This window comes from Dasypus novemcinctus, chromosome 5 (genome assembly GCF_030445035.2).
Source record: "Dasypus novemcinctus isolate mDasNov1 chromosome 5, mDasNov1.1.hap2, whole genome shotgun sequence".
Taxonomy (NCBI): domain Eukaryota; kingdom Metazoa; phylum Chordata; class Mammalia; order Cingulata; family Dasypodidae; genus Dasypus; species Dasypus novemcinctus.
In genome coordinates this window covers 65,101,869-65,115,191 of record NC_080677.1, presented here as the reverse complement: position 1 = coordinate 65,115,191, position 13,323 = coordinate 65,101,869, and the positions used below count along the sequence as shown (strand labels likewise).

The 13,323-nt window shown below is 38.6% G+C and overlaps 1 protein-coding gene across 2 annotated transcripts in view; it reads right to left on the bottom strand.

Annotated features, from left to right (window-relative positions):
- SRI (sorcin) overlaps positions 1–13,323 on the bottom strand; it is a 30,628-nt gene that overhangs the window by 5,262 nt on the left and 12,043 nt on the right. For both annotated transcript variants that reach the window (XM_004478083.5, XM_004478082.5), the window contains exons 3-7: positions 11,272–11,341; positions 3,570–3,613; positions 2,678–2,825; positions 2,310–2,423; positions 1,245–1,303 (exon numbers count right to left, since the gene is read on the bottom strand). In XM_004478083.5, the coding sequence (XP_004478140.2) occupies positions 1,245–1,303; positions 2,310–2,423; positions 2,678–2,825; positions 3,570–3,613; positions 11,272–11,341 (435 nt within the window). The remainder of the gene's footprint in view (positions 1–1,244; positions 1,304–2,309; positions 2,424–2,677; positions 2,826–3,569; positions 3,614–11,271; positions 11,342–13,323) is intronic.

Sequence of the window (13,323 nt, the reverse complement as noted above, 5' to 3'; positions counted from 1 at the left end):
CCAGTCTAAGGCCAGAGTCCATGTTCTCTACACACAGCTTCCTGATCTTTGGAAACAGTCAACCAAACAGTTAACACACACTAAAAAAAACATATCTTTAACCAGAAGGAATGAGCATATTTATACATACACATATTAAGCCTTCTTAACATGTACTTGTAACTGTGGCAGCTACTAAACTGAAAAGATCTGCATCTTTGTGTTTTGTAATAGAGAAATATTTAGAATATTCAGTTATTACAGCAATTCCAATTCTAAAAGTTATTTTAAAAAAATCAATAGTTGTGCAAAAAGTGAAGAAACATCTAAATATCCCCCTGTATTTGTTAAGTGCATTCAACTAATGCCATCAAAGGTGGCACCTGGTTATGCAGACACTGCTTAAATGACCTTATCCTACCTCACTTAGTTTGACTGTTTAGACAAGGACTTGTTTTAAATGGAGAGTTAAGTTAATGCCTATGTCTTTCATAAAGAACATGTGTGCAAAGGACAGCTTTGAGTGGTTAAAGCTACTTCTCAATGATTGATATGTTACAGAAGGCAAAAGTAGACACAGTATTTGCATGGTGTTTTTCAAAAGTAGACACAGTATTTGCATGGTGTTTTTCAAGGACAATTCTAAGTTAAACCTCACAACAGCCCAATGAGGAAGCATGTTACTACATCTTCTTTACTCAAATAGCTTCAGAAAAATGAAGAAATCTGCCAAAGTGATTCTGCCAGTAAGTGGGACAAACTGGGCCTTGAACATAGGTCTTTTAAAATGCAAATTAAGGGCAACTTGGCCCAATGATAGGGCGTCCACCTACCACATGGGAGGTCCACGGTTCAAACCTCGGGCCTCCTTGACCCATGTGGAGCTGGCCCATGTGCAGTGCTGATGTGTGCAAGGAGTGCCCTGCCACACAGGGGTGTCCCCAACGTAGGGGAGAGAGAGAAAAAAAAAAGTATTCTGTGTTTGCTGAAAACACTGCTTAAAAATAAAATAAAATAAAATGCAAATCAAAAGACTAAATGGAATTAATTTGCTTATTTTGTTTTTCTCCTCCAAGGAATCTCTCAGACAATTTTAGAATATCTCAGTGTTCAAAATTACTAATGAGTTTTAATTTTTGGATAGCAACACCTCCTTCTGGTCATTTACTCTTGATAGCTCTGGCATCTTTAAGGTGTCCTCAACAGCTAACTTTATTTGGAGCACATCTTCTCCATTTACTTGGTCTTAATTTACTGATACTTACATCATCATATGGGAAATTCACAACACCTTGCTGAGTAGTATCCCTTCTTCGAAAGCTATCTGTAAAACAACACAGTAAAACTGATGGTTTTCTTTAAACTTCTCTTCTAAAATTGCACTCATTAATTTTGTTTGGCTTTGGGTTCAAACTGCAAAAACATTTAAATTTAACAACCAACCAATATAAATGAAAGACCAAAGCAAAGAAGCCAACTCTATGAATATGAATAGGCTTAATTTAATATGCAACAAAGTACTGTAGTAGGCAGTGGTTGGCCAGTTATCGTTAGAGAAACTGGGAGAAAACACTTTACCCCGAAGTCAGCAAAAGTTCTGCAACTTCTGAAGCCATTATCTAACTGTGAGGCAAGCACCAGATTTCAAACTTCTAAATAACATGGATATTCATTAGTTAGGAAATAGATGGATGGCATCCCTAATACCAAAAATAGGCTGTGATCAAATAACCATCCCATTTGACCTCTGCCCTACTGAAAAAGATTTTCTTTAATAAAAAAACATTGCCCTCAATGTTAGGAGGCAAAGAATCATGGAGCCAAATAACTAAAATGAGTTAAAAACCAGAGAGACAATGGAACATTGAAAATTTATACAGAAAATTTATACAAAAGGAAAAAGGAAAGATAGAAAAGTAGAGATTACTGAAATACCTTCACTTAAGAAGTACATCTAAATAACCACCTACTTTAAATTACTTTCCAGTAGGAAGAATTAGGAAAAAGAGCTAAAATGTAAATATTGCACACTCTAGAAAGAAATCACAGACTACTGCTCAGAATCTGATTAAAAAATGCAGAAATTAGCTTGTTATATTTTGGAAGCTTATAGTAAAATTAATCTATTTAATTAATTAATCTAATTAATTTCTGAAAAAAAAATTATTTTTCTAGATAGGCTTAGCAATGTTAAAAATCCCCCAAAGATTAAAACAAAAAACAAAAAACAAAAAAAACCCAGGGAAAATAAAGTTGAAATCACTGATACATGAAATGCTATAAAAATGGTGTCCTAGTCCATGGCAGTGGTACGACTTCACAAAACACACCTGTGAGGGCCCTCAGTTTGACACAGCAGGCAATGTAGTCATCAAAGGTAATTTTTCCATTGGTGCTGTACCGCTTGGCAATCGAATTCACAGCCTGAGGACTCAACCTAAATCCTGAAAAGGAGGAAAATTATCCAGCAAAAAAGTTCAAGGATTACAAAACAGACCATTAAGAAAATAACCAAACATAATTTTTTTAAAGACTGAGAACTACTTTTAATTATGAAAAGAAACAATTTATAGTACAGAAAAACAAACCCAACAGATAAACTGCCTTTAAGTAGCACTTATTTTTAGAAATTAAAAGAAAAAAACCCAACAACTGACTTCTATCAGTGAACAGATAATTTCAAGTCAGCGATACCTACCCATTGTTGTCAAGGCCTTCTGCAATTCTTGAGGATCCACTGTTCCACTTCTATCACTGTCAAAACTGATGAAGTGTTGCCTCCAGCCATTCAGTACAGCCCAGAGTTCTTTAAATTCATTGAAACCCATTGTTCCTGACATGTCTCTCTAAACCATAATCAAGGATCAGAGCATCCTTATTTTTCAACAATTTCTAGTTAATCAAAGATCAAGGACATGGGGAATTCAATGTTCCATCTACTAAAAAGGTTAAAAATTTATTTTTGTTCCTCTTGTTATGACACAATAAAAACACAAGGGCCTATAGTTTTTATTTTCACTGTGGGAAAAACAATCTGTATGATGTGATTAGAAGGAACGAACACCATCATCAGGAGCCCCAGGTAAAATGCAGGTTCCTTACAGAACCCGCTATCCTTCTGAGTGCCCCAGGCTCCGCTATCCACCCTAACATTCCCTAGTGAAGCGCTCCCAGACCGTGGATTTCCCTTTAGGAAAATGAGGTGGGATGGAGGTCCCCACAGGATCAGCACTCTACTAAAATAAGTCCAAAAACAGTGATGTGAAAAACTCCATCCCTTGAAAGTCAGGTACGAAGCACGCAGAACACTCAATGTTAAAGGAAAAAAATTAACACCCTTCCCTAACCACCCTGGTTTCTATATTTGTTTTACTTTGATGTTTCCTTGAATTCTTAAACAACCAACATTCTATTTACTAAGGTTCCTTGCTTTTGTCACATTAAACAACATCTTAAAAACTCTTTCATAAAGCTTTCTAATGATCATTTGTCATTTTGTGTTCACTGGGTACTAATTTTAAGATGCTTTCAGGAAAGCAATGTTTTTGTCAGGAAAAAATACATGAGGCAACAATCAAGATAAAGGATACATCCAGCATTGAAACCATAAGCCGACAAGTCTCCAGGTTAAAAGCTGTTAAAGCAAGAAAAGTACAGAGAATATTAATACAATTTCAAAAATTCATATTACATTGGATACATTCAAATTAATTAGGAATGATTATTTATATACTTATTTTTATGTGCTACTCTATGTAGAACTAAATTATATGGAACTTCAAGTAGATTTTTTTCTAAATAGAGAGGATTCCTTCTAGAACCCAATTGATTTTAACAATTTTAATTGATAGCTCTTTAAAATATATTTTATGCACCCTACTGGAAGGGGTTCTATCAATGGGCAAAAAGCATTCACCAAGTACCTCCTGGACAGGGCTGTGCTGCTAACTGAGATTTAACATCTACCCTCCTACTCTCCCACTCCCCCATTCCTGGCCTGTAGTCTCTTATGAAATGGAAACATACCAAAGACCTGCAAGCAAACAAGAGGGGAAAGGGAAGGGGATAGATTATTTAATCTTTTTACTGTTTTAGCATTTTTAGTATTTTTGTTTCTATTTTATTTATTTGTGCTTTTATTATTCTTCATTCCCTAGTAGATGGGGGTGGCTATTGCTGCTGTTGTCCTTTTTGTAATGGACTTCTATGAGCACTGCTACTTTCATTTTTGCTTTTATTTCTTTAATAAAAACACATTTAAAACCACAAAGAAAATATATTACACTGTACTGTCAATTATTTTATGGTTTTGTAGTTGGGGGGATAAATGTGCCCTATCTTTCTAAAACGTATATAGTGAAGTCTTTGCAAATGAAAGGATAAGACATCTGATATTTGCATCAAAATAAGCTAGTGGCAGAGTTAGAGATGAAACAAACACATTAATAGTAGTTAAAACTGAATGATGAGTACATGGGAGTTCACGATATAATTATACTATATGTTTAAAATTTTCTGTACTTAAAAAAAATTATTATATACTTTCTTGCCTTTAAAACTCTCATATAATGAATCCAATTCACCACAATGAATCATAATGTTATATCTATCATGTTTGGTAGCAAGATAAGGTTGCTTTGTTCCTACACATAATTGACAAAATATAACTGGTTTTCTTAGTTGTGTCTAATCATTTGTTTTCTCTTTTCCCATTGCTGTCAGGCACCAAGTGGTAACTTCCTGTCTCAAAAAGCCTATGACTTTTTATATACATTAAACTTATATATGAAATCAGATAAATATGCTTGTCAGAACTGTGTGTTAATAGGAGGAATCAGGGAAACGGACTTGGCCCAATGGGTAGGGCGTCCGCCTACCACATGGGAGGTCCGCAGTTCAAACCCCGGGCCTCCTTGACCTGTGTGCAGCTGGCCCATGCGCAGTGCTGATGCGCACAAGGAGTGCCCTGCCATGCAGGGATGTCCCGTGTAGGGGAGCCCCACGCTCAAGGAGTGTACCCTGTAAGGAGAGCCTCCCAGTGCGAAAGAAAGTGCAGCCTGCCCAAGAATGGCGCCACACACACAGAGAGCTGACATAAGATGAGCAACAAAAAGAAACACAGATTCCTGGTGCTGCTGCTAAGGATAGAAGCAGTCACAGAAGACCACACAGTGAATGCAGAGAGCAGACAACTGGGGAGGGGGGTGGAGAGGAATCAAGAGTAAGAACTAAGGAACAATTCAAGGATGGCTTCTTAGTTTACTTACAGTTCATGGGTGTTTTAGGGCCTTTCCATACCTCACTGAGGCAACCAAACTAGAATATACCCATTGGTTAATTAGTCCACCGGTAATTTACCTAAACATTGGGAAATCAGAAATAAAGAACGCCTTGCATCTTGCATTATGTTCACAGGAACAAAACCACTGAGGAAACACTGTGTAGCTTTCCCAAAGCTGTAAGGCTAGGAGGCAGAAATATCAAGGGTCATGTGGACAAAGCTAGGGTAAATTTTGCAAGTTTATTAAGAGCTCACAGAACTAACAGTTTTATACCTCTTTCAAGTTGCTTTTTTAAAAAAATCTCTCTAACCTAACTAACTAAATTTAAACACAAGCGGTCTAAGGGACCCAACTTTGTAGGGTTTCCAAATAGCACAAACTATAGGTTTCCCAAGCTTAACAAATTCCTGTGTTTAGCAGACTTTTGCCAGAAATAAGACTATTTCTATTTTGGTTCCCCAATCTCCATTTAATTCACAGATGTAATCATCTGAGGTGAGAGGAGGAGTCAAATTTTTCCACCCTTATGGGAAACTGTCGGTCCATTCCATTCTTCATTTTGACTTTTAAGTTGTGTGGTAGTATGAAGTCCCTCTAGTCTAGGTAGGAAGTTCTCAATCCTGGGTACACATCAGAATCACCCAGATGCAGTACAAGATCCTGTTACCTGGGCTGCACCCCAGAAACTCTAAGTGTGGGATCTAGCATCAGAATTTTTAAAAACTTATTAGATGGTTCCAGAATGCAGCCAAGGTTGCATTAACTGGTCAACTCAAAGTGTGATTCCTGCACTTCTCTTCAATTTTCCTATCAATTCTGCAAGGAAAAAATTTCCTTTTGTCTGGCTTATGTGCTCCTTCTTTGATCCTAGAGCCTCTTTTTTTTTTTTTTAAAGATTTATTTATTTATTTAATTTCCCCCCCTCCCCTGGTTGTCTGTTCTTGGTGTCTATTTGCTGCGTCTTGTTTCTTTATCCGCTTCTGTTGTCGTCAGCGGCATGAGAAGTGTGGGCGGCGCCATTCCTGGGCAGGCTGCTCTTTCTTTTCACGCTGGGCGGCTCTCCTTACGGGCGCACTCCTTGTGCGTGGGGCTCCCCCATGCGGGGGACACCCTTGCGTGGCACGGCACTCCTTGCGCGCATCAGCACTGCGCATGGCCAGCTCCACACGGGTCAAGGAGGCCTGGGGTTTGAACCGCGGACCTCCCATACGGACGCCCTAACCACTGGGCCAAAGTCCGTTTCCCAAGAACCTCTATAATTCATGTATTCTGATGCCTTTCACAATGCCCCACACCATCATTTGTGTTTATACATCCCAGTATTAGTACAATATAGGTGTTTATTAAATATGTATTGACTGGATGAGTTAATGGAGGTATTAAATATGTATTGGCTGGATGAATGAGTTACTAGATGAGACTAGATTCTTATCCCTAGCAGAAAGCTATAACCCCCTCTCAAACACTTTAAAGCAGGGTTTCTTAACAAGGTCTGTGAGCTTGAATTGAAATTCAAAAAAACATTATTCTTGTGGGGATGTGTTGGTGTAGGTGTGATGTATTTATTAAATAATATGCAGTATAGTGTGGACTTAGTAAGGGGTGTGTGGTTTTCACCTGACTGGCAAGGGGTCCGTGGAACAAAAAAGGTTAAGAACCCCTGCTTTAAAGTGACAGGTCAGCAGTATGTATCAGGAAAGGCAGAAGGTCTAGTCATCTTTTGAGAGAAGGATTTGAAGGGAGGAAATGAGATGGGCAGTGAGCTTTTCTTAAAAAATATAATTTTTACTGAAACTTAAAAGTAATATCTACTCTAAAGTCAAAATACCAATAAGGGCATAGGGATTTTCCATTTTAGAAAAATTTCCATATTCACTCACCCAACAAATATCTGGTAATTCTTACTACATGCAATGCTTAGAGTACTAGGAACGTGGGAGGCACAAGTGTGAAATCAGATCCTGCCCTAACTGAGAGTCTAAGGGAAAGATAAGCCAGACAAATATTCAACTCTAATCACAGTGGAGAGTGGAAAGCCATAATGGAGGCACCAAAAAAGTACCAGGAGAGCTTTCTTCCAATAAAGGAAAGAAAGACTTCATAGAAAAGTAACATTTAGTCAAACATGGAAATGATAGGAAAGCTGTGGACATGTGGTGACCATCTAGCAGAGGCAGGGACCACCATAAGCCAACCAGGACAGGGCAGGCCAGGCATATGCAAACATACCTGACTTTCACAGAACATACCAGGAAATTGGAGGAAATACAGTCAGATGTGACTGGATTACAGAGGACCTTGAATTCCTGCTGAACTGTTTTGCTTTGATTTGTGGGCACCAAGGAGCTACTGAACATTTTTTCAAGAGAAGAGATAGAGAAATTTTTTCCTGTATCAGGAAGAACAGAAGTCTGGTCATCTTTGTGAGAGGGATTTGAAGGGGAGGAAATGAGCAAACAGAAAATTCACCATTCCACATAATTCTAATGTACTGTAACACTGATATCTTAGTTTCCTCTTCCTTAAGCAAGAGGAAAGCTCTTGCTTAATTCTGTTCATTGTACTCTTTATCCAGAAATAGCTCTAATATTAATTATATTTTAAATAACTGCAAAGGAATCTTTGCTACAATTTTACCTTTCTTTTTCTCTCGTCTCCTGATCATTCTACTAGAATCCTCATTCACCTTTTCCTCTAGTAGAAATATACAATGTAGTGGACCTAGAAGGACAGCCCTCTCTCCAGTTATCTCTCTCAACCTCACCTCAAATGAACAACTAAATTCAAGGAAAGAGAAGTGAATTACCATTTTACACACTGGAACAATATCCCTCATCACCTCACCTCTAGCTAAGACTGCTTCCTTTTAAACAGGTTACGAAGGGGCCCTAGGTGCTGGGCTAGAAGAACACACATACATACCTCAGTCATCATTTTACCTCAGGTGTACAGCCTGTTACATATTATACAATCAATAGACACCAAATAAATGAAAAAAAAAAAAAAGAACAACCACAACAAAAGACCAACAGCTGTATAATTTCTATACTACAAAACAAACATCTCACAAGCAGGATGGTTTTTGTGGTTCATCACAACCTCCACTTTGGAAAGAATAATTCAGGACTAGATGATAGTAAGCAAAGCAATTCTATTACCTGGTCCTGAGGATTCAGGAAATGTCTTCTCTATTACTCATTGAACTAAGGCCATCACCAAATGTGGCTTTTGCAAATGAAATTTATAAAAGGGCTGCTCTGCAAGGACATGCAACCTACTTTGTTAAATTTAAAACCTGCCACACCTTTTAGTACTGAAAAGGGTGTAGAATAGTAGTCTGTGTTGTAACATCTGCTCACTTGTTAGCTTGCTAGTACACCTTCCTTGTTCGAGTCCAGCTGCTGGAGGTTAACAATTTACAAATTAAATGTGCTGCCCATAACAGTAAAAAAAGTTCTTCTGGGAAGCAGATGTGGCTCAACTTATAGAGTTTCTGCCTACCATATGGGAGGACCTGGGTTTGATCCCTGGGGCCTCCTGGTGAAAAAGAAGAGAAAGCGCGCCTGCGTGGCAAGCCAGTGCCCACGGGAGTGCCCACATGGTGAGCCAGTGCCTGCATGAATCCCCGCATGGAGAACCAGTGCCACGTGCAAGTGAGTCACGCAGTAAGATGATAACGCATCGAGAGAGACAAGGGGAGAGTCAAGGTGAAGCGCCGCAGAAACCAGGAACTGAGGTGGCGCATTGACAGGGAATCTCTCTCCCCAACAGAGTCCTCCAGGATAGAACCCTGTGAATCTTAGAGGAGAGAAAATGTGAAGAGAAGACAACACAGACAGCAAAAACAGCAGGACAGGAGGAGGGGAAGGGGGGGAAATAAATAAATCTTTAAAAAAAAAAAGTTCTTTGTATTAATTTCCCCAGTTAGTATGCCACTGAAGTCTCATAACATTTCTAAAAACATAAATAATTGAAAAACAACATCTGAGATTCATCTAGTAAGAAACATTTTGTGAAACAGTCCAAATACCAGTAATTCCTCAGGTGAGAATTATAGTTGGAGTACTTTATTTCACAGTTTACCAAGAAACTAGGGCTTCAAATCTGAGGTCTATCCCTAATAACAACTGGCAGGAAGTTGGAAGGTAACATACCTGAGCTAAAATACTAGTCTCTACTTTGGAAATAGATCATGGTCAAAATCTGATCTGAAAGAAAGCATGTGGTTGGTGTCCAGGATGGTGAGCAAGAGGCTTGCAGTCAGGACAACATTTCCCTATCCACAGCTCATGGCAGAGAGCTCAAAAGGTAGGAAGGTGATTGCAAAGATTAATATTATATTTCAACCTAGCTAGGTAATGGTGTCTAGTTGTTTGGTTAAGCACAGGCCTGCTTGTTACTGTGAAGGTATTTCATAGATGGGATTTACATCTATAATCAGTTGACTGCATCTATATCCAACAAAGGAGACTGCCTCAGCAATGTGGGCAGTTTCCTCATCCAATCAGGTGGCAGTCTTAAAACCCAGAACTGAGGATTTCAGAGGCCAGAAAAATTTCTGTCTCAGCTTCAGCATTGGCTCTTGCTGGGTGTTGGAAACTGAGGCACAGTGGCCTCTCAAGGAGAGATGTGCTGTCTCCATGACTATGCTTGCAACCTAAGGAATGCAGTGATTGGGAGTTCCTGGCAAATGAGCTGAAGCTGTTAAAGGCTGAAGGAAAAGATGAGCTCATACCTTTTATAATGTATAGAACACTTAGACTTTGTACCTTGAGATAAGGTTTTTTTCTAAAATTCCTTAGACTATAGGTAATGCTGATAGTTAATACCAGTTGCTCCTTAATGTCACATAAGCTATGTTTGTGCTAGGTCTGTGCTTACTGGCATGTAGGCTGTGGTGGTCCTGCTTGTAGACACGTACACTGTGGTATATAAAGAGCCCCTTGTAATCAATAAAGTGGTCTGATGAGTCTCTACTCGCAGATCCCCTGATCCCAGCTCTCTCATTCTTTTTCTCTCGCTCTTTCTTTTTCTGTTTCATTCTCCCTTCTCTCTTTGTCTTTCATTCCCCATACCCTTCAGGTCTGTCGACTCCGACAGCTGGGATCTTCCAGCTAGCTAGCTTCCCCTAGGGAATTCCGACTAAGGACTTGAATATCCCCTTGAGTGGAGTTCCTTCTTGTGGCCTACCCTGAGAAGCCTAGTCTTGCCAGCCCCCGTGGGCACGTGGGTCAATTCAGTTGGTTCTGTTTCTCAGGAGAACCCTGACTAATACAGTGGTAAAAAAGATGATAGGGCAGCCAATCCAGTATGTGGGGAATTCAGGAGGAAGAGGAGAAAGAAGACCACAGCTAAAGTACGGAGTCCAAGAATTTAAAAGGGTACTTTCCACTTAGAATGCATTCTTCTGAGGCATTTGGTAAAGAGGAACAATCTAGGATAAGGCATGACAAGCCTTCATGTTGCCAGCAGCACTCCCGGAGTTTGGGATTGGGAGTGGAGGACTGGTCACTCAGGAACCAGAGGGACAGGAGTAGCCACTCACAGACCAGGGGTGCAGGTTCGGCCACCCAGGAACCAGAGGTGCAGGACCACCTACTCAATGCCATAAGTGCCACCATCAAGGCCAAGTAAGCTTTTGGCAAAAAGTCAGCAGTAAATGTTATTAGCTCCTATCATTAAGGACACCTGACCTGACGGATTTCCTTTCAGCACCTTAACTTGTCCTCTGTGAAACAGGCCACACAAACTGTCTCAATGCTTTGAAAGACTCCAAATACATGAAACCCAAATCCAAGTAATCTACTAAACTGGTAGGAGTGGAATGATTTATTAAGAACTATTTTTAAATTAATATTTTAAAATAATAAACAACCTAATTTAGCTTTTGAAATTCTAAACATTGCTGAAACTGAAAAACTCAGTTTCCTTGATGTCTATAATCATAAGTGACAGCTAAAATATGAAACACGAGAGAACTTTCAGAGAAACTCTGTGACCGTCCACTTACGTTTGTATCCTCCAGCAATGCCTGACTGTGTCAGACATCTCTGCAATTCATCAGCATCTATTTGCCCATCCTTTTGAAAAAGAAATTGGAAGAGGAATTACAATAATGATTTGTACTTTCTAGGTCTTGATTTATCTTCAATGTTCATTTAATGCAGCATAATAAAATCAGTATCCTCACACATGGAACATTTTTCTAAAGGAAGATTTCCAAAAATGGGCATTCTTTTTCTCATTTTACTACCAAAAGTAATTATAAGGTGAAAGAAAGAGTTGCCAAATTATTAAGCCCTTTTGCACAAATCGATAATTAGGACTATAAAGAAAATACTTCACAATCCCTAAGTAAAGCAGGCATTCACTTTCAGGCTCTATTTTAAATAATTATTAAACAACAACTGACGAAGTCTGAATGCTGTTTGCATCTGTATGTTAGGATTGCAAATATCTTTTCATCATTTCTTCTATATTCCTGAAATGGCATAAACATTTTCAAGCAAAGGTTCTTCTTCTAATAAAAAACTGAGGTGAATTCAAAAGTTCTTCCACTGATAAGTGATATTTTTAATGTATGAATAAATCTGGTTTCTGTCTTGGCAACTACTCTTCTTTCAGCCTGAGCCAGGAAATTGGCAATGCTAAGAATTTTAAAGTAAAATTATTTATGTAAGTGCCTAAAAATCTTTTTCTTCTCAGTTTTTAAATTTTTAATTTTCTTTTTTGGTGGTGGTGGTGATGGTGATGAGGACACAACTGACGTAAATCATTAAAAAGATTAAAACGCTTGATTCAAACAGAGAGAAGACTCCTTGATCGCCCTGTCTTATGATTTGGTAAATATTTTTTTTCAGAACTACACTAGTGGCTACACACCTAACTCCTCAAGTCCATAGGTATTCTATATTATATAGAAATGAGGAACAAGGTCAATAAAAGACAGTGGATATGCTGAATATAGGCCAGCACTGTTGAAAGCTAAGTAGGTGGAGTCACTTACACTACCTGGAGGTACAGGCAATCTAAGAATGCTAGTCTTGGGGATTGCCATGTCTTGTGGTTTCAAAGATACAGATCATTCACAGATTAAGCAGTTTCTTAAGGGGAAGCTCTTCTAGTTTTAGACTCAATTTTCCATTCAATTTCTCAAACTGTATTTCTTAGGGTGTTACTTTTAAAGGCGGTCTTAGGTTTTTAATCCCATAACAGTCTACAGCATTTTTACATTAAGATTTTGTTATTTCTAGCTTTTGACCAAAACAAAATAAAAATGAAATTCCTAAGGACAAAGGTCTCTTCTGGACACGGCTGGGTTATATTGACAGTGTATGTACTATGCATAGCAACCTCGTGAGTGAGGGGCAGTGTCCTCTCTCAAGGTTAGCCAGCACTTGTGGACTCCCTTGTCATACAACTCAAATGTACAGAAGTGAAAGGCCTTGGGGAGCTGACCTTAATTCTCTCTGGGTCAACAGGTCACACCAACTCAATAAGGACATGGAAGAGCTGACTTAGCAACAGCAACTACATCAAAGAGAAACTAAACTGTTTATAAGATAAACTTTCTGTAGCAAACTAATAACTTTCCTATTGAGAAGCTGGGTTTTTACCAAAATAACTACTGCCTAAGGGGTAGGGAGGGGAGATTGATTAACAATCTAATTAACCCAAAGAAAGTATCCATTAGAATTTGGCTACATAATTATTCATAAATGTCTTTAAGTTGTACAAACAGCAGTTTATGTCCACCAGATCTTGAATTTCTTCTCTTGAAACTATCCTGGACCCTCAAAATTCACAGTAAAGACATCTTCCTATCTTATAGGTCTTGAACGTACATTTATAATCTTATATTCTCTTCAACTTGGCCCTAATTCAATCACAAGTTTAGTTTTGAAACAAACACAAGTAACACTTTGTCAAATTTTGTCCTGACTATTCAGAAATGAGTGTTCATCAATTCCTTTCACTCTCTGTTGCAAAAGGAAAGGCATTCATTTCTTGAGGATAGTTCGTTTTTCTGTGCTACTGTAACAAAAGAAGAGTATGAATGTAG